The following is a 21,920-nucleotide window of genomic DNA, read 5'->3' as shown; positions in this document are numbered from 1 at the left end:
GACGTACGTATCAGGAGCAATACGTGACGCATCAATATACGGCCAGGCCCGCATGACAACCCGCAGCCTGGAAGGTTCTAGAAGTTCTAGAAGCCTCTCTGTTATGCGTGGCCAGTTAATATCTCAACGACTAACAAGCCAGCAGCCGCCTGGAAATCAGGAGGCTAACGAATAAGAATTTTGATTATGCACCTTGGGACTCTTAAGAGGCCCACGTCTCAGGGAGTTATCTAGTCATGGATGAGAGAGATATTGATCGAACTCGAGTTCCAGACAAACATCGTGTGACTTGATTGGGAAGCAAGTAAACAACCTGCAGATTTTGCTCAGCGAACTAACTATGACGGCGTCCGGGATGTTGGAGTCGTGGATCGACTACTGCGTGATAGAGTTGAAAGAAATCGCCTAGATCTAAAACAAGCCCGGGCGGGAGAGATGGAGAGGAGAAAGGGCACGGGGTTTATACCTTCGTGGCCCTGCATTGCGGGGTTTTGCAGAGGTGCCCGCCATGGTTATGGTGGCGGTGATGCTTGCGGTAGTCAAGCCTCGGGTCAAGACCGAGGGCACGGGGTTGAGGCAGTGGTGTTGAGGATGGCCGTAGGTGGATCTTCCCGCCACTGCGCTTCCTTTAGATCGGCTAGGGTTTGCAGTGTCGGTGGGATGGCGGCGGCGACGAACCTCATATCGTGTGCCGCTAGCCCCCATCTTCTTTTATAGCGCAGCGTGACAGGAGCGCACCAGCTAAGAACGAGCTGGAACGCCCCCGATCAGGACGCGGGTGAGCGGAGGCCCATCGGACCCGTTGGGATCCGAGGGTCTCTGGAAGATCAAACTAACACGGGAGACTCTAGGCGCAGCCCTCTGCTGCCCTGCCAGGCGCCTATATAAAGCCCTGCCTTCCTCACGCAAGGGCTCTCCTTTTCTCCACCAGGGCCGGCGCACGGAGGAGCCAGGAGAGACGTGGTCATCCTCTCCGCATCCATCGTCGTCCAAGCCGCCGGCGCCCGGGAGTGGGAGTCCAGCCATCAGGACCCCATCGACCTGCGCGTCGTCGACGGTTCGGCAGCCGAGCGGAGCAGCGCGCCTTGCTGCTTGTCATCTACGTCTACCTCGGCTCGACGAACACGCGGAAGAGACTGCCGTGGATCAAATACATCTACTCCATCGATCAAGAATCCATCTGAAAGGAGAATCAGCGCGGGCGCAAGGAGGGCAGAGGCAAAGGAGGAGCCGAAGTCACGCCTGCACCTTCATCTGCCGATCTGCATCGTCCAATTCTGCACCACGCCAGCAGCGGCCTTCGTCCTCATCGTCTTCGAGCTCGTCGTCCACCATCGGCAAGGAGCCGGGAGGCGGCGATCGCGTCGGCGCCGGGCAAGGACCAAAGAACACGCCAAGCTTGGAAGCAGGAAGAAGGCCATGGCACCCCTGTTCATTTCGGAGGCGCGGCAGGTTGATCTTCTATCTTCTCTTATCTTCTTTTACAGATTGCATGCACGCACGTTCGCCGGCGTTCGCCGAGTCGTCGCCCGTCCGGGTTGCTGTGGTGCTGTTGGAGCGCGTTGATGACGGAGAAGCCAAGCTGATGACAGAGGCGCGGCCGGCGACAAGACCCGCGCTGCACGTCCAGGTTCGGCACCGAACCGACGATGGGGCCGGGACAGGAAGCGACGTCAAGACGGCAGGCGATACCGTGATGGCGGGCTGTCGCAAGACGCCGTCGCGCCGACGATCCGAGAAGCCGCATGGAGCCGGCGAGTCGAACGCAAGACGCCGCCGCGCTGACGACCCGAGAAGCCGCACGGAGCCAGGGAGTCTGATCTGCAACTAGGCGCCTGAGCATGCGCTCGCATGCAAGCCCATGCATGCGCTGCTAGAGACGCGAGTGCACATATGCTAATGAGATGCTAGCAAGCTGCAGTGGCATGCACGAATAAGATGTACGTGAAGCAAGTTACTGGAGTACTGCATCTACGTGCGGGTGCCCAGCCACTACAAGATTATGAAGCCTTCTGCGGATGCAATTTTCCTGTAGAATTTCTTCGCTCATCTACGAGCAGCTGCCGCAACGTCCGGATTGGTCCGACTCACGACCATGCATCGACTACTCACCTCTGCAACAACCACCATGTCGTTCGAGACCGACAAGGCCGGACGACATAGGCGGGCACCGCTGATGTCCCAGCTGCGCTACACCGGCCATGGACCGACAAGGCCACGGATGACGCTGACGCCATCTACACCATCACTACCACACATGCATGGAGAATGGAGAGAAAATCGAAGATGACGACCACAGCAACAGAATCGGACTAGACTTGCAGAGGTAATTAACCGGGCGCTTTTCAAGACCCCGGGAAACAGAAGACCACATCGCCGAAGTTAGATCGACCCAGCAAATCATGGAGCGTATGATTGGGACTTGTGTTTGTTATCTGAAAAAAGATTATTAAATATTTGTTCCTTTATTTTCTTTTTTTTACTTGGTACACTGGCACGCCCGCATCTATTCGCCCTAGCGTAGAAAATTCCTGTGCGTGAATTTTCTCGCTCACTAAACACACAATGAAACGAAGCAGCAACTGCACAGAGATGTTAGGCGTCACCTCCCACCAGAGCTTCCACCGCCGCTCGCCGCACCACTGAGTTTGGGTTGCGGGGTTGCTGGGGTTAGAGTTTCGGGGGAGCGGCCGCCGGCGAGGGGTGGGAGGTGGGAGGAGCGGCCGACGGCTAGGTCACCGCCGGGTGGGGTGGTGGTCGAGGTGGCGGTTTTAGAGTTTTGGGTTTCCTAGAGTAGTGGTCGGTTATAGAAAGAAGATTGGGGGTCCGGCGGTGGTAGCGGTTCGACCGGCGGCGGTGGCGATTCGACCCGCAGCGGCGGCGGTTTCGATCGGCGGCGGAGACGAGGCGGCGCGGAGAAGACCAACATTCTCTGATCCTACCTGCCAGCTCATCCAGAAATCCCTTTCCGAATTAACTTACGGATATCTCCAAGGTTCCAAGAGGATCAGTGAACATTATGTTCAAGTGACTGGCTGCAGGATAACGAGCGACAGGAGCAAGGTGTTGTAGGTTCGTTGAAGGCCATCACACTCTAGACGGGCCGAGAAAGCCCGTGGACAGTTCGGTCCGCCCATCGAGTTTTTTTAAAAAAGGGGATAAAAAAAAACAAAATTCGAAAAAAGGGTGCCAGTTGGAGAAATTTAGGGAAATGGGTGCCTCCCGCCCGCTGGGAGGGCGGAAAGAGGCATCCCGCCCAACCATAGGGCGGGATGCTCAAAAAATTTTCCAGGGACCTCTTCGCGAATAAAAAAACTTTTTTATTCGCGAAGTGGTCCCTGGCAGGCCTCCCGCCCGGCCACTGGGCGGGATGCCTCCCGCCCGGCAACTGGGCGGGATGCCTCCCGGTACACTGTTATTTCATGTGTATGTGTTTTCTGGCTTCCAAAATTCGTAACAATTCACAGAAAAATCCAAAAATAGCAAAACTAGTTTTGTTAGAAAGTAGATTTCAAACTCTATAACTTTTGTTAATGGAGTTTAGTTTGAAACAAAATACTTTTACTCCTATTTTAAAACTAAGATTAAGGAAAGTTAAATTTCATGCTTTGTTGTTTATGAAGTTTGGTATGACTATTCTATAAACTCTAGGTACCTTTGTGCAAAGTTTCAAACTCAAATTTGATGTAAATTTAACTTCTTTTGTCTTGAATTTTTCAAATTTGAAATGTTAACTAAACCTAATTATAACCCTTTTCTAATTAAAATCTATTGTTATTCTCTAATGTGATATTATTTAATATCTAATATATAGTCAAAGTTCTAAAACCTATAAAGTTCTAAAACCTATAATCTTATGCTCCTGGTCCATTTTTGTTATATTTTTTCTTAGATTATTTGTTTCAGAAACTATTTGAAATTCAGAATTTTTTCAAATATAAGATTCATTCGCCATACTCTTATGTATGCACATAAAATTTTAATTCAATTTTCCAAAGAAGATTACGGTATCGAAAACTCGTACGAAGATAGTTAAACGATAACGTTTGCAACGTAGAATCTAAATATTACGATAGTACAATACATGAAGCCATTTAAAATAAAATAATATGATAATGAACATTACAAATATTACAAATACATGAATCCAAATATTGTGTCTTCAGTCAATGCGGCAAATATTACAAATACGTATCTAGGTCTGATAGAATCTCAACGCAGCAAATATTACATATGAGCAAACAACGTTTAAATAAAATTACAACTAAATGATGCCTGATGACGTACTAGCACTCGATCGGCGACGTCTCCCACTTCTTGATGCAACCGGAGGTCTTCCATCTGTAGCATCACCTGTAGGGCCAGCTTCAGCACAACTGGGGCCAGCATCATTGGTTGGACAACGTTTATACGTGTGTCCAATCTGATTACATGCACTGCAGCGTTGTATCCTCGGACGGAGCTCTGACTCATCCATATCATTACGAATACGCCGTGACTGACGGCGTCCTCTCTTAACCCGTGATGATCTTGGGTCTGGAATATAGATAACAGGATTCGCTGTCTCAGTGAACGATCCAACCAAACGGAACCCATAGATCTCATACTGCCAGGTGCTAGCAATTGTCTCCTTTCTGAAGTAATGTGAAACATATATATCGACAGGATGTCCAGTATCTGCACAAGCAGCCATTACATGAGAACAAGGTAAGTGTAGCAACTTGGGCCTCATGCATGAGCAACAACAACTTCCATCGAACTTGAGAATGCACTCCTTTACAGGAGTTTGACGCCTCATGCCATGTCGCGCCCTATCTTTAGGAGATACCTCAAACTTGAGCTCCTGTGTTCCACATTGCCGTACATGGTGTAGCCGGGCGCTTTCTGCCTTCTTAGTCATGTATTCTATTACCTTGAATCCAAAATTTCTGTCTGGATCTCGCATGAATATCTGATTTTTATTGAACCGCTCCCGAAAGTAATCGGTACACCCGCGGACAATGAATTCAACAATTGCAACCAGTGGAAGCCCACGAACACCTCGCAGCACCCAATTGTAAACTTCGGCGAAGTTGGTGGTCATTATACCGTATCTTGCACCATCGGTATCATAAAGTAACGCCCACTTCTCCTTAGATTCATTCTCAATCCATTCAGAAAATTTTTTCACCGCTGACCCAGACCTTCTGCGAGTACGTGCAGTATCTGTTGGCAAAGAGCACAAAGCCTCTGCTTCATCCTGTGCAGTTATGTTTTTTGATGCGTCCTCGGCTCTTTTCTTCCCGGTCAGTTCATCAAGTTTCTGCCACTGCTTGTTAAATTTTTGCTGATTCGTTTCCTTGCATAGCCTCTTGAACATATCCATAAGGTGCTTGTTCTTGAATTGCCTGAAAAAGTTTGCACCGATATGCCTCATGCACCATCTACTGCGAATATCACGCCACTTGGGCGGCTCTCCGGTCTCCACACACCCCTGCTGCAAATCTAGAATTGCCCTCAGTATGCCGGCGTGACGATCATGAATCAGGCAGACATCTTCCCTATCCCGAACGACTGCAAGCTTAACCCGTTCCAGAAACCAGTACCAACTGTCTATGTTCTCACTCTCAACAAAAGCAAAAGCAACAGGCAGCAATTGATTGTTTCCATCCACTCCAATAGCTGTCAGCATTTGCAATCTATATTTTCCTGTGAGAAATGTCCCGTCGATGCACAGGATAGGCCGGCAGTGATGGAATGCGTTAATGCATGGACCCAAGCTGAAAAAGACCCGCTGCAATATGTGGGGCGGACCTTCTCCTCTGTCTAGAGTTTTCAGGTCATAGTAGCTTCCAGGATTTCTCTGACATAGGACGGCCAGCATTCGAGGAACATTATCATATGCAGCCTCGAACGTACCAAACCTCATCTCCAACACCTTTTGTTTTGCACTCCACGCCTTACTGTATGAGATGGTATACTTGTACTTTTCCTGAATGTACCTGATAATAGACTTTGTTTCATATGACAAGTTCTCTACTATCGTCCCGTACATCTCATTTGCGATGTATTGCGACGTGAGGTTGCGATGGCTCTTCTGCACCCCAGGCAAATGACAAGTGTGCTGAGTGACAATGGAGCATTCCCAATAATCTTTCCATTTACCCTTGTAGGCATGCACCCGCCATGGACAGCCATCCTTCACACATACCACATCGTACTTACGAGATTTGCACTCGACTGTCTTAAACTCTCGCATAAGAGAGAGAGACCAGCACTTAACAGCTTCCTTCACCTCTTCAATTGAGTGGTACCTTGCACCCTGGATAATTTCATTCTCCCTGCAATCCGAAGGCCAGCTACATCCGTCATCTACGACAAGATGACTGAAGTCGCTGCTTACCCAATCTTGAGGCACATCATCGTCATCATCAGACGAATCGGCATTCATTGCTTCATCCAATTCACGTTCTTCGTCTTGCAGCTGTTCAACAATAAAGGGTATGTTCTCCCCCTCATCAGCCACGCATTGAGGTGCTGCGGTGCCACCTGCCTCAATGTTTGCCTCCTCGACTTCTTCATCAATATTTTCATCCCCCGGACCAGCTTCAATGTTTATCAAAGGAGGGTTTTGGTGCACACTGACAAGGAGTACCAGTGGCCACTGCCAATGACTTGCATTTTGCAGATAAGTTAGCCAGTCCTCGTTGCTTGCAAGTGGCATAAGCTCCCAGATCAAAGCGTGAGTGGTACGATTTATGACGCATTGAACACTCACAGTGTGTGTCTTCTGATTAATCCTTAGTCCCCTCATTAACCAGTTGCATAGGGATTCAAATGTCCTCTCGTGCGGTCTGGTAATTCCTCTGACCGCACAGTTGAATTCACTTAAATCTACCCCATTCGGCCCATAAATCACATTTCCTTCTCCGTAATATATACTGAAAATACGCTTCTCGGAAGACATATCTGTCAATCATTAATAAACTAGTTATACTACATATTAATACACAACGAACGACGATCCTAAATTTCAGCGACTCTCAGATTATATTTTACAGATTCTAAACTATTCAGATTATAAATTATACTAAAAACAAATGAAAATACTAAAACTATTCAAAACATAACTACTCTAACAAATATTTCCTAAATTATAGTTATTTTCAAGTACTTATATGGCTAGAACGAGAATATACCTTAAAATCGACGCGTGGACAGGGCTTCGCCGCTTCCTCTTCTCTCTTCCTCTTCTCTCTTTCTCTTTTTTCTGATTTTTGCTGGATAAAATGGCATTTTTGGGGCAGGTTGGGGCTTAAATAGCCGGGGGGGGACCTCCCGCCCGACCAAAGGGCGGGATGCCTCCCGCCCGCTGAACGGGCGGGACGCGTGGGGCCCGGGACATCCCGCCCTTTGGTTGGGCGGGATGCCCTCCCAGGGACCTCTTCGCAAATAATTTATTTGCGAAGAGGCCCTCGGGTGACATCCCGCCCTCTGGGTGGGCGGGATGTCCCGGGCCCCACGCGTCCCGCCCGTTCAGCGGGCGGGAGGCATCCATTTCTCTAAATTTTCCCAACGGCCACCCCTTTTTCGAATTTTAATTTTTTTTTATCCCTTTTTTAAAAAAAATTCTCCGCCCATCACACTCAAGACGGGCTGAAAAGATCCCATGGCCCATGGGTCATCCGTTTAACTCAACTGCAGCTACGGCCCGCCAAGTACGAAGCGCGGGGAGGGGGCGGTGGTACGTCAGCGTCGCAGCTTGACCTTCGCCCAGCAAACATTCTACATGGCCCATTACACCAACCCGATTGCCCTGCCTCACTCCATGGAGCTGCCCGTGCACGCCTGTGTGTATTCCAAAAAATTAAAGGAAAAAATCGTTCGAACAGACGTGACCCTCAAAAAAAAAAAACAGGGGGCTGGACACGCTCTCCATGCCGATCATCTGAAGTCTCTGGAAAGAATGCAGCGCTCATCTGTTTGATCGGCGCGCATCCACAGTCTAGGAGCTCATGGACGGCATCAAGCAAGACGCCTAGCTGTGGATGCTAAAAGATGCGAGTCGTAGGTCAATGTATCGCCATGGCTCGACATGTGCGTGGTTGCGTCTGGTAGCGCGCACCTGCATGCAGCCTACTGTATTTCGAATTGTTTGTTGTAGCAAGCAAACAATTTCTATGGCGCAGCTTTTCTCAGAAAAAGCAAATCAAATCAAATCCAATCGGCGTGAGAGATACTCACTTCTCTTATTCACCTGATCAAGAGCAGTAGTACTGGTTAAGAAATCGAGCTGGAAGAATGGCACAACAACACAAATGCCGATCAGATGCCGCCGCGCCATGGCCGCCGTAGTAGTGCCGCCTGCGGGCCACCATCGTGGGAGATGCGATCAGAAGAGGGGCAGCTTGACCCTGTCGCCGGAGCACCTGCTGCGCATGTGCAGCGGGCAGTCGATGAGCTTCTTCGCCTCCCGGTCCACGCACTGGAACACCTGGTACAGCTGCGTCTGGCCGTCCTTGTCGCGGTTGCACTGCAGGTTCGCCGTGGCCCCGGTCGCCGCGGCGATCGCGTCGCTGACGCTGCTCAGGGAGTACGTCTCGGTGTCCGACGGCACGATGCCGGCGGCGGCGAGGATGGCGGTGAGGTTGTGCGCCTCCTTGAGCGCGAGCGCGCGCGCGAAGTAGTCGTGCGGCCGGAGGTTGGAGCACGTGCCGTGCTTCTTCCACTCGTAGCTCCAGAACTCGAAGCTGTCCCCGCTCCTGCACGACAGCGTCGGCCAGTTCCGGCCCAGGGACGCCACCAGGTCCCGGATCTCCCACGGGCTCAGCGCGTTGCCGTCCTCGCGCTCGCAGTACTCCGGCCAGCACTTGCCCCGCCGCCCCACGATGGAGAAGAAGCTGGCGTCGTCGTCGCCGCCATGGCACTGGGCGTAGTTGGGCCACAGACCGTGGATGCCGAAGTCCGCCGCCGGCTTGCCGGTGTCCGGGAAGCAGCACCCCCTCCACGTGTCGCAGAAGGACCCCGGCCACTGCGCGTGTTCGTGCGACGAGTTGCTGAGTTAGTTGTTCAGAAAAAAAAAATTGTGCCACAGAAACATCTGCCTAGCTAGTGATCGAAGATCAAGAACCATCGTCTCTCACCTGCTGCACGAAGTAGAAGAAATCAAATTGCTCCGCCGTCGACGAGACGGCGAGGAGAGAAGAAAGCACGAGCCCGCAGGCGACCGCGAGCTTCATCAGATCGATCCTTGCTGCTCGATATAATCTCGGCGATTTGCTCCGCTAATCTCGGTGGGTGCGTAGCTGATGCAGCGCGATCGATGCGAGCGACGACTACTTGTAAGTTCTAAGCGTTGACACGGGAGCAACTTGGCAACATGTACTGTCTAGATAGTTTTAATCTTTACAATTATAATACACCCAATAATATATTACTGTGATAGCATATGCTGGGGATCATCAGGCTCCGCGCGCGCGGAGGTAGCGTGTGGAGTGAGTTCGTGTGGAAAATGTTTAGGCCTAATCCAATCAATAATTACGAGTTTGGTGCCATTGTTTTCTCGCAATCGGGAATCTTATGTCGTGGCATCGTGTGTGTGGACGTGGTGCTCATTTTACTTGATCCGGTTTGCTTCATTGGCCACGCAGGTTGCTAGGTCAGCGGACAATGGATCTGCTGATGAGCAGGCCATGAGATGCAAGAACGAGTAGAGTTTCTTTTTTATTTGGTGATCGTCAACTGAAACTACCCCTGCCTCGTCTGAACCCTTATCCGACTGCTTGGATCGAATCGAATCTCGCGGCCGGACCCCGATGATGGCATGATGCTGTGGTACCTCGGCGAGGGCTCGGGAGCAATCTTCCGGCCGTCCGCTCGGCGCGAGCGCGTCGAGGCGCTCCACTCCACGTGGTTGCGCGCAAATCGCAATGGCCATCGGCCCGTTACACCGCGGTGACCGTGGCCTCCCCTTCCCGAGGACTATAGATGGCCAGATGGGCCGGACTAAATGGGCACCCCGAAGCATGGTTTGGAAAAGCACGGTCCAGGCACAGCCTGGCACGATTGCCATAGTGCCAGGGCCGGGCCGGCACAATCGAGCGGGCTGTGCCTGGCCACCACCCCGGCCCGTAGTGCCGGTCCGGGCACGGCCCGTCTAAAGGCCATGCATGATAATAGCATGTTGGTTAAAAGCCCACACTCTTATCTCTCCCTCAACCCTAATTTTCACCCTCTCCTCTCTCTCTCTCCCTCCCCAGCCGCCACCCGCCTCCTCTTCCTTTCTTCTATCTTTCATCTCCTCCCCCAGATGACCGGCAGCCTCCCCCCGCTGCCGATCCTTTGGCCTCTCCCTGCGCCGCCCTCCGCTCCTGCCGCCGCCGCGTCGGCCTCCCCACGCCGCCCCTCCGGCCTCCCCGTGCCGTCGCTCAAACCTCGCTGCTCCGCCCTTCGCTTCGACCGCCGGCCCACCGCTCTTCTAGCCTCGCGCGCCCCTTCGGCCGTTTGCCCTGCCGGTCTGTCCTCCCACCAGCCGCTGCCCCGCCCAGCCTCTTGCGGGTTCGCAGGCTGGCCCGGCCCGCCACGATTAACTTGCCCTCGGGCTGTGCCTGGGCCTTTGGAGCGGTACGTCGGGCGGCCCGGCATGGCCCGTTAACATGGCCGTGCCGTTTCGGGTCGTGCCAAGATGGGCCAATGCCGTGCTGGGCCGGGCGGTCTGTTTGGCCATCTAGGACGCCAAAGCTCCCGCTCATGCAGTACATGCAGCCCCTTAGCGATGGCGTCACTGATGCTGGTGAGGGAGTACGTCACCGTGCCCGACGGCACGATGCCGGCGCCGGCGAGGATGAACGTGAGGCTGTACCGCGCGTTGAGCGCGAGCGCGCTCGCGAACCAGGTTGGAGCAGGTGACGTGCTTCTTCCAGTCGTAGCTCCAGAACTCGAAGCTGTCCGAGCTCTTGCACGACAGCGTCGGCCAGTTCTGGTCCAGGGACGCCGGGACATGTGGAAAACGAGCAGGCCTGATCCAATCATTGTTTTAGTTTCTCTGAATCAGGAATCCTGCGTCGTGTATGGACGTGGTGGTCGTGTTTAGTTGATCCGGTTGCTTCATTGGCCACGCGCCCCACGCCAGGGTGTAGTAGTGGAGAAGGGACAATGTATCCGAGCAGGACATGAAATGCAAAAAATGAGCACAATTTTATTTAGCATTATCAACTGAAACTTTGGTGTACGAAATTATTATCAACATCTTGGGGCATGTTTGGTAGAGCTCCATATGATTCTAATTATCTATGTAAGCTAATTCTCTGTGTAAGCTAATTCTCTGATAGAGTGATTCTGTGGCTGAAAGTGAATTTTTCTATTCTCTAGCATAAACTCTTAAAATCACGATGAAGAATCACCTCACAGAATCACGAGAATCTACTTTTTTTCAGCTCCCAGCCTCTTAGTTCATTTCACGTAATCACTCCACAGAATCAATAGAGAATCACCTCTCTTTAAAAAACTATTTGGTAGAGCTCCTGATGGATTCAGTAGAGAATCAGCTCTGTGAGTTCTGCCCAACGCACCTTTACATCTGATCAGTTAAATACAAATGATTTACTAACAATAATTTTTAGAAAAATATTTAGCTAACCAATTGAGTAAAAGGGTCACTGGATGTGCAATCGAAAGAATACTTTGAGGTCATCATAGTGTTGTAATCGTTTAATTTGCTCGTGGCATTTATGGGAAAAGATGTCGCTCCCTACAGAGAAGTGTATGTGACTGAAATACACATTGTTTTTTTTAAGCGAATCAGGCAAGAGACTACTGGAGAGTTCCATCGTGAAAGATACTGCCGCGAGGTTAGCCCTCGTACCGTAAACCTGCTTGTAAGCACAATGCAATGAGATCCCCAATCGTCATGAAGTTAAACACATTATTCGAATCCGCTTTCAAACAGGCGCGCGCGATGCTGCCGACCGGCCAATGCCTTCAGCCTTCAGGGCCGTTTTTACAAACAACAATCAGAAGACCGGCAGCTTGACCTGGTCGCGGGAGCACTTGGTGGGCATGGACAGCGGGCAGTCGATGAGCTTCTTCCCCTCTCGGTCCACGCACTGGTACACCTGGAACAGCTGCGCGTTGCCATCGGCGTCGCGGTTGCACTCCAGGTTCGCCGTGAACCCGGTCCCCCGCGCGATGGCTTCCCTCACGCTTCTCAGCGGGTACGTCTCGGTGTCCGACGGCACGATCCCGGCGCCGGCGAGGATCGCCGTCAGGTTGTGGCGCGCCTTGAGCGCGAGCGCGCGCGCGAAGTACTCGTGCTGCGCGAGGTTGGAGCAGGTGCCGTGCTTCTTCCACTCGTAGCTCCAGAACTCGAAGCTGCGCCCGCTCTTGCACGACAGCGTCGGCCAGTCCCGGTGCAGGGACGCCACCAGGTCCCGGATCTCCCACGGGCTCAGCGCGTTGCCGTCGTCGCAGTACTCGGGCCAGCACTTGCCCCGCCGCCCCACGGCGGAGAAGAAGGCGACGTCGTCCTCGCCGAGCACGGCGCTGGCGAGCTCCTCCTGGCGGCCCCGGCCGCACTTGGCGTAGTTGGGCCACAGCCCGTGGATGCCGAAGTCCGCCGCCGGCTTCCCCGTGTCCGGGAAGCAGCAGCCCTGCCGCGTGTCGCAGAACGAGCCCGGCCACTGCATGCACCGCCGAACTCGCGCGTCGTTAGAGATCCGTCGGCCGGAGAAAATATGTAGCGACAAGAAAGTATCTAGCTATTGATCGGTCGCCGTGGATGGATGGATGCTTCGTTCGTCACCTGCTGAACAAGGTAGAAGAAATCGAACTTCTCCGCCGCGGACGAGACGGCGAGGAGAGAAGACAGCAGCACGACGACGGCGATCGCAGGCTTCATCCTTGCCAATTGGCGATTTCCTGCAACTGTGGTGTTGCGAAGCTCAATAGCTGCAGAGAGCCAGCCCAAGGCACTAATGCTTTATGTATAATGTTGCAAGAACGACATGCCAACATGTCTACACAAAACCAATAATAACCTAACAATAACTAAGCGCCAATAATTAGCATTGTGCGTTGGATCCTATTGTGCTGTTGGATCCGGTCCAAGGCGAATATGCTAGCAATTGGGTCGGGCTTTCGCGGAAACAACGTGAGTCCATCCATGTAGTAGAAGAATATGACCGGGCAGAGGCTAGCCCAATCCGCTACGAGTTTGGCTGCAATGCCTTCTCGGTTTCGGGAATTTTTAGGCCATGTAGTTCGTGTGAACGTGTGTGCTCATGGTAGTACTTCTTGGTCTGCTTGCTTCCTCGGCCACGCCAGGTGGTTGAAGGAACAATGGATCGGAGCAGGTAATGCACTGCAAAAATGAGTATAGTTATGGCGACATTTTGTGGAAATTAATCTGCACACCCGGCTGTGCTGAGGCAGATCTCGGACGGCTCTGGTTGGATCAGGAGGAGGAAGAAACAACAACCGAGATTGGCGCTTTGTGTATAGAAGATTATCAACCAACGCTTAGGTACGGTCTAAAAGAAATTATCAAATGACACTTGATTAGTTAATTAAATCTATCAGTACTAAAATGAATACTGTATGTTTGACCGATAAGCTTCAAACAGCGACAACTTGGGGAAATGCCGGCCAGTTAAAGTATATCTGACGCAGGACTAATCCACGGTTGAATACTTGTACTGTGGATGCTGGGATCGCCAGGAGGGAAACAGAGCATATAGAGTCGCCATTCCACTTCCACCTCGCATCATATTAATGTCGCCATCTGGTTATTGCACACGACAGTACCAGTATCCTAATCTACATTCAAATTTTGAATTTTAAGCCAAGTCAGTCTGTTGCTGCATGTCTACGCTTGTTACCAGAATTTTCTGATACGATAGCAAAAAGTCAAGATGGCCGAGTTGGTCTAAGGCGCCAGTTTCAGGTACTGGTCCGAAAGGGCATGGGTTCGAATCCCATTCTTGACATATAAATGTTTCGTTTTCTTTTTACTTTTCTATTTTTTTAATTCAGGCAACATCGCTACTTACATGTTGAGGTTGCATTGTAACTGCTTCCCCTTTATAAACACAGAACAAAAGCAAGTTTCCCAGTCCCGACCCATCCTGCCCCATTCTGCATCGCACCCATGTTCAGCCTCCTTGGGCCTTTGCAGTGGGGCTCTTGCTGTCTTGCATCTCTGACCCTGGTGACTGATGGGTGGCCTGCGACACCTCAATTACCCCAATTTGGCAAACCTCTGCTCCAAATATCCAAACTAGTTTTCTTCACTTATCGTATGGCCGAGTAGCTCATGTGAACACAAGACGCACAGCAAATTGCAGGGCCTCAGTTTTTCGATTCAAGCTGATAGCATTGACTCTCTGATTTGCTGTTTACATGTCAGTGTCATTGCTCAGAGAGAAGGCAACGGGGGACAGCTGTGCAGGTCGATCTTAGTACCAGATACATACCCATCCCTCTCGAGAGTAATTAGGGCTGTTCTTGTATGACGAAGCAACAGTAGTGCTTTCATGCATTGTCGTCCTCAACTTATTGCCGAGCTCATCATGGGCTCATGGCAGCAGCCACGTTTTCTTCACTGCCAGTGCTAGTACAATAACAAGAGTACTTTCACCGATTGCTAAGTTTGTTTGACAGTTCCTGGAGGCTGGAGCCACAACCTGCAGCTGACCCAATTAAAACCCCTGCCATCTGCGCCTGCAGATCTCAAACTAGATTCAGACATGTCTGCTAGCTGAAATTAGGTTCTTTTGCCAGATAACAGTGCTCAACTTTCACTACTTCTGGCCCACAGGACTTCTAGAATTGGTTGATACTAATGAATCACTACTGTATAATCTATAGTTTTAAGGGGATATGCAATGTCTGACTGATATATGAATGATGTTTGACACATCAAGACGACTAAGCGTTTTTGCTAATATGACGTTATTGAATCACACAAACACCTACATGATCCATACACTAAGAAGAGAAGCATCTAGAATTTGTATTGCTTAGACTTCTTGAAACATTTTTACTTAAGAACTCAAGCTACCCAAATCGATAACTGATCTGTCAAATGTCGGTTCAGTCTAGTCTGTTGGGCCAAACTCTATTGCGCATTGCATAATCAACAGAAGATTCATCAGCTGCTTTCCGGTTCCGAGTCTGAGGGTTATAGCAGGATTTGAACGCCTGCACTGAATATCCAGATGAGTCATTGGTGCTAGGTTTCCAGTATCTTCAATTGAGAAGAAAAGGTACAGCAATTGCAGTTATCACGGGCTGAGCGTCATTCCCTCATCTGTTTACATGGCAACATCCTTCCTGTCAGTATCAGATCCGGGAGAATGGCGGCAAGGGACACAGGTCACCAAGACCTTCGTACTCAATACTCATCACTTTCACAGTAACTAGGCCTGTTCTCGATGGTCAAGCAATGGTACAGTTTTTGTAGTATTCATCATGAGCTTAGCTTGTTATATCGTCTAGCTACTTATGGGCTTTGCCACATTTTCTTCAAGTATAGTTTGAATTCCCACTATGCTTCATATATATGCTTTTGCTGTGCCTGGTTGGCAGTGTTCTCTCAGATTATGCTTTGTTCTTGTCTGAAAAGATATGCTTTGTTCATTGCTTACCAAAGTTCAGCCTCGAAAAAGCATAGCTCGATTTTGGCATGGCTTGGTCTTCGTCCAACGACAAAAGAAGAGAGTGAAAGATTTACTTTGAACAATCACAAGAAGCACTTGATACCTGACGAGATATGCCCTCCGGATGCACGCATACGTAGGAAGGGAAGCCGTCAGTTCCTGCTGGCAACCGCTCTGAACTGCGATGCTAAATTGTAAACCTGTAGTTACACTAAACAACTATCTGCACTTCAAAAAAAATCAAAGCTACTATCTGCAAGTTCCCTCCAAGCATTCATGATCCATTCATTAGTTCAGTACACTCTGTGTTTGACCCCATGAGCTGGCGCTGTCTTGATTCGTCTTGGGGCGGCGATAAAAGCAAAAACTCTGACGAATTGGGCACTCTCATAATACTGGTACTGAAATACTTCAACTTAGTATTAATTAGTCAGTTTGTTGGCTAGTCATTTCCTGAATCTATATCAAGTTGCAAACCCAATTAAAAGCTCTGTCACCTGAGCCTAAAACTCTAAAAACTAGTTTCAGACGACCTGTGTTGGCCTGATGAAATTTAAATCGTCTTGCTTTCGCCAGCTGATTGCAGTCCTCAACTTGGCTTCTTCTAACCTCCATCTGCCACAAAACTTCTAGAATTGGCTGACGCTCGTCAATTAGTACTGCAGATTATATAGTTTTAAAGGGTATATGCAATGTTTAAGTGACTATCAATTGTGGATTCATAAATGGAGTTTGACAGATTATATAGTAGAACTACACGTTATCTACTCCATGATCCGCGCACAACAGCAACAAGGAATGGCCAGGTGGCGCGTCACAACAGGAGCATCTATCGTATGCTCTTCTGTATATAGTATACAAAAGAAGAACATATCATTTGCATCGCTCAGAAGCTAGTTAACAATTCTGAAAGAAGTATACATCAATATATGAACCGAGCTGAAGAGCTACTGATCTGTCGAATGCTGGTTCAGTCAGATGATTTGGGCCAGATCTGTCATGGGCCCGCCTAGATCGAGCTCGCCGTATCAATGGAGATCACGCCGGGTACTCACATTCCTTCATCAGCTTGACCTATTCTTCTGTATCAAATCATTTAAGTTGTTGCCAGCCTAGATCAATTGACGTTTAATTTGGGTGCTTGATGTGGGATCAACTAAGCCGGTTGTTCCTGTTGTTGAGGAGGCACAGTGTGAGCCCAGAAATTATCGTCTGTCCTTGCTTATGTTCTGGTTCTCTATAGAACTCGAATTTCAGTGCTTACGCTTACGCATAAGCATTTTGTTAGCATCGTCTTTTAGTGGCATCCAATTGTAATCTACTACGAGTGAAGCAAATCATTGTTTTGTTTTTGTTTTTTAATTTCCTTTTCATTTTAGAAAAAGGAGTGATGAGAACCGACCTTGACTTATCAGTTGACTAATTGGATCAAGCCATTAATGGTTAGCGCAACAGATTGGACCCAAAATTCCTGTGCGTGATAGAGAGAGGACAAAGCCGATCACTTCAAATATATTACCGGCCAAGTACACGCGTCGATGCGCCCGGAAGCTGTACAGAAAAAAAAATGGAGGCTGGACAAGTATGTATCCGGCTAGGACTGGAGCAACGACGGGGCGTCGCGTATTACGTGCTGTACACGGCGTAATGCTGTCCACATTCCAGAAGCGTCCAAGCAAGTTCTCTTCTACTAACAAGCAGTTGACTTTTTCCTACCGTTGCTTAGCATCAAATTTATTATGGCAGCCCATGCTCCTCTGGAATGGGGCCTCGGCCCGTTCACTAGATCGTCAAGCGACTAATACTACAATATCCACCAGGCCCCATTTGTCAGCGGGGAAATCGACGCTGCTGGTGGGCCACACTGACGGCCGCCGGCCCAGCCGGATCATGGGCGCCATGGAGCCGTGAGCCGTCGCACTCGCATCATGGTCACTCTGGTTCATACCCGTTCAGGAGACGGATCGCGGCCGGCCCCGGCCCCATGGCAGCGGCGAGCTGAGCATGGCCAGCGAGCCGCGGCGTCATGGCGCGCGACACGGGTACGAGCCGACCGCGACGTGGCTCCGCGCGTCCGCCTCCTCGGACGGTACGGGGGGCACGGCGACGCGCCCATACGCGCGCGGCCGTGGGCTAGCTCCCGCTCGCCGTCGCCGACCTCGTCGTCCCGCCGGGGGAGTAACGCCGGGATCCCCAGAAAGTCTTTCTGAACGGACACCGTACGCGAGCGTCAGATCCTGTGCTCTGCCTGTCGTTCTCGCTCGCGGCGCCATGTGCAGGACATGTTCGGCGCGATCACGTACGCTCTCGAAACCGATCGAGCTGCCGGCTGTCCGGCTGGTCGCTGGCGCTGCGCGCGCTTCGTCTCGCTGGGGACCTCCTACTGCAGCTAGCTAGCTAGGTTCGGGCTCCTGGTGGCCGGCTCCGGGAAATCTGGGGCACGGACGCGTGTGTCACCGGATTATCCAGGGAACGGCCGGCCAGGTCGGCACGAGATGGGCCATGAGTGACGTCGCCGCCGTTTGTCAAGGACGGCGTGCGTTCAGATCAGCAGACGCAGCGCAGCGCGCGGTGACTGCTAGCTGCATGCCGTACGTGTCCAGGGGATTCGATCGGCAGGGCTCCCGGTACGCGATGATGCAGGCATGCGGTTGTGCAGCACCAGTGCTACCAGCATCACCGCGTGCGTCACGCATGGGCTCGTGGTTTCCAGCCATCAGCTTGCCATGCCACGCTCCCTCTTCATGCCGTAGTGACCTTGTTGATCGTGGATGGGATCGATCAACCCCTCCAGCTAGCCTCCACCGTACCCTTCCTGTGTTCTCTCACCCGGGTCTAGTTCACGGCACCCCCAGAGTTGCATCCTGACGTCCATCGCAGAACCAGTGCGTGTCAATGTGCAGCACCACCCTGAAACCCCTGTTGGGCTTTGACAGTGTCACGCGAAAGATAAGCATAACCGCATAAGCTGGAGGCGCCGGCGAGGACGGTACGGCGGTCTTGAATTCTGACGTTGCTGCTGCGGCATCGACTTCAAGAAGACCCATCGTCTCCGATTTCCATCCATCGGCCGGAGCTCTCAAATCCTCGACCCATGGTGACCGATCTCACCGTGTCTCAGCAGAATCCAGCAGCCTTCATAGCAGTCCTTGTCGTCTCCATTGCTCCGACAGAGACACGTAACAAAGGTTAACTGAGCCTCTCATAATCACACGACGGACCTGTCCGGCTGTCCCTCGCTGCAGGTACGAAGAGGAGTTGATATCAGATTGACTCCAGTCCGTGTCCGTCGGCGCAGTACCTCCTGGTGGTCTCTGGCCGTGTGAACCCTAGCTCGCCAGTTTCTACGTTTTCGGCTTGCACATCATCCTCCAGTTCGGAGTAGAGTAATAAATTAGGTCATGACTTTCCTTGCACGAAATTAACTGATCAGTTGGCACTTGGCTTAGAGTAATGATTCTTCACTGGAGCCGTAGTTACTAAACTAACCTCATGTTTGCTCAGCGTGCAAAAGCTAGCGTCGCTGGAAACTAAAGTGATCGGCGAGTGAGTTTTTCGATGCATGCAGGACGAGCACACGCACAGCAACATTAGATCATTCAAGCAAGCTGCTGGAAAGGGAGAGCACGCTGCTGCCCTAACCGACCGATCTTAATACGCATCAAGATACTAGCTACTTAGCTAGCTAGTTGGTACTAATAAACTAGTAATAATGCTTTCGGTATCACCTCGTACGTTCCGGTACTGGTCACGCTCATTCGATCGCACAACAAAAACGTTTCCTTAAGATCGAGCGCCCGGCTTGCTTAGGATCGGAGAGAAGGGACGATCATGCATTGAAGCTAAGACGGAAGCCACTTGAATTCGCTGTCCGGAGACCTAAATAATATATCTGGTAATGGTACCGCGACTGCAGGCACTATGCTAGCTTAAATATGGACGATAGAGGTAGCCGTCAAGCATTACACTTGACGCACATAGCAACTCCAATCAGGTTGTCCACGTCCACCTCCTTCTAAAGTGACACTAGAGCTCCTGACATTGCTGCTTTATCTACAGAAAAAGGATATTTGCATGGTCACCCATTACTTTTTCCTGCTCGGAGGAAAAGGTAATAATTAATACCCATCCGAGGTCCTTGAACTTTTTCTAGATTCAGACCTAGTTCCACGGATTATGAAATGATGGTCCACCTAAATTCACTATATATAGGCCCAACTGTAAACATGGTGATTCTGAGTTGGAATGGACAGCTTAAAATGTTAAGATTTTAAATACTCACTTCGACAGTTTATGGACTTTGATGAAAACCTTCATAAAGAAATCTTGGGGAAAAGAAAATGCTTAATCGCCCACATGCGTAAATGCTTCGAACTGAAGGAAGGACTACCCCGAGTTGTTTTATCATTTGGTGGCGATTTCGCGGAATGCACCGGGTGTACTGGGATAGGCATCTCGCGCTCTGCCGGTAGCAGCCATGGCAGCTGATGAATCGCCGCATGGTGGCACACCACACCGCATTAATTCTCTGGCCGGCTGACCAAGTCTCGTGCTAGTGCTAGCGCCATTCCATGCTGTGCCTGTACCTGCAGGCTAGGCAGAGCCGTACCAGCTTGCTAAGCTACTCCAAGCCCTAATCTAATCCAGTACAGTTATCTTGTTGCGTATCCTGATCAAATCGCGCGTTGATCAGACGATCTGGTGCGGCCTGGCGGCAGTCGTTTCTTCTTCTTCTTTTTTTCTTTTGGGATGTGCTAGTACGTATGAATGCTGAACAAATCTTGTGGATGTACTAGTACGTGCGTGTTTGCTCCTGTTTCACTCCAGCTGGTGTCCAGAATTCGTTTTCCAGCATCAGCATCCATATCTCTCCAAGAAAAGAAATCTCTCTCTGCATCTTCATGCAGTGCAGTGTAGACGCCAATCTATGCTAGATTTGTATCTGAAAACATTTTCATGTGACGTTAGTTTCATGCATGATTAGGTACTAATTAACAGTCAAAGCATGGCGTTGAAGGCTGCCCCGGACGCGGATCAAAGACAGTGCAGTATTGTGATCGGATCCGAGGGTTCGCTGCAAGCAGCTACTTGTAGGCGCCTACGGCTATCCAATCCAAGCGAGTCTTGTCCTCCTCCTGTCCCGTGGAAGCTATGTTGACTTGGCGTCGCAGGCCCTTTACTCCTGCTCGTTGACCTTCTAGAGTACGAGCAGCCAGCCAGCCAGCGGGCTCGCGCATGTGCCGGTGCCACTCCACACACATGCACACAGTACAACACCCCTGCTGCGCGTCGATCCATCGGTCGGTCTCCTCCCCCGCATTGGCGCCGGCCTGCCGCCTGCGGTTTGGTGCGCCTCATTGATAACCGGATATATATATATATATATGTATATCTGCAAATATACGTCTTGGTGTATCTATGGCGCTTAAAGTACCAAGGCGACACGAGGCATTCATTGCCCTACTGCCACTTTATTCATGTGCCCTCTACACTGCGCTAGCTAGCTAGGCTGCTTGCTGCTGCTAGCTGCCCTGCTCACAGGGATCGTCGGTAGGCTGCACCGGAAAGCCCACTTTTATTGCGTCGCGTCCCGGGAGCGAGCGAGCGTGACGACGCAGCAGCTGCAGCGCCATGGCCAGCGACCTCGGAGGTGGAGTCAGTCGATGGTCAGTGTGGTTCCGGAGAAGGCGGTCAAAAACCGGCGACGGCCGGCGACCAGGTTTTGGCTCCGAAGCTGGTAGGGAGTAATGACGGCAGCGCGAGCAGGGCTCCAGGTTCGGTGGGGAAGGATCGATCGATGGCTCTCTGCACTGTGACGTAACGCTCCGTCACGGAGTAGATTTGGAGTAAAGATGAGCTAGAGTGCTGGACAGAGCTAGACGACACCTTCACATCACCAAACAAGAAAGGATTCGGTTAGCATTTGAGTTCTTACACAAGAATTCGACTAGCATTTGAGTACTTACACGAGATTTTTTTCCAGGAATACCAGGCCAAGACAAAAGTTGAAGTAAAGGTGAGCGATGCGCGCCGGGTACCAGCGGGTTTTCTGCTCAAAGATTGCTGCTCATGCATGCGCCGGATTCAGAACGTCCGTGAGACCATGATCAGAGCGCCACCTCATCAGGGAGGTCTAGCAGTAATGTCATACTACCAGGATGGAAACAATCCGCTGCACCAAAGGCTTACACCAAGCCAAAACAAGGATCGGAAGTAATAAAGCTAATCAGAATAATAGGATTTCATATCCTGTTTCCGAGAATGCCACGTCAGTTTAGAGGATGAATA

The 21,920-nt window shown here is 50.8% G+C and overlaps 2 protein-coding genes and 1 non-coding gene across 3 annotated transcripts; 1 reads left to right on the top strand and 2 right to left on the bottom strand.

Annotated features, from left to right (window-relative positions):
• Window positions 1–8,188: 8,188 nt before the first annotated feature.
• On the bottom strand, window positions 8,189–9,344 carry LOC112882328 (ribonuclease 1-like). The gene is made up of 2 exons (XM_025947359.1): window positions 9,123–9,344; window positions 8,189–9,010 (listed from the first exon to the last, which is right to left on the bottom strand). Exons 1-2 carry the CDS (start codon window positions 9,216–9,218, stop codon window positions 8,372–8,374), a joined length of 735 nt encoding a protein of 244 aa, XP_025803144.1. The 5' UTR covers window positions 9,219–9,344; the 3' UTR covers window positions 8,189–8,371.
• A 2,540-nt stretch (window positions 9,345–11,884) lies between these two features.
• Window positions 11,885–12,995, bottom strand: LOC112882520 (ribonuclease 1-like). The gene is made up of 2 exons (XM_025947597.1): window positions 12,779–12,995; window positions 11,885–12,656 (listed from the first exon to the last, which is right to left on the bottom strand). Exons 1-2 carry the CDS (start codon window positions 12,872–12,874, stop codon window positions 11,991–11,993), a joined length of 762 nt encoding a protein of 253 aa, XP_025803382.1. The 5' UTR covers window positions 12,875–12,995; the 3' UTR covers window positions 11,885–11,990.
• An 885-nt stretch (window positions 12,996–13,880) lies between these two features.
• On the top strand, window positions 13,881–13,961 carry TRNAL-CAG. The gene has a single exon. It is a non-coding gene; the product is annotated as a tRNA-Leu (tRNA).
• Window positions 13,962–21,920: the final 7,959 nt, after the last annotated feature.

This window comes from Panicum hallii, chromosome 2, assembly GCF_002211085.1.
Source record: "Panicum hallii strain FIL2 chromosome 2, PHallii_v3.1, whole genome shotgun sequence".
NCBI classification, from domain to species: Eukaryota; Viridiplantae; Streptophyta; class Magnoliopsida; order Poales; family Poaceae; genus Panicum; species Panicum hallii.
Note: the sequence above shows the minus strand (reverse complement) of the source record. Positions and strands in the feature narration are given on the sequence as shown.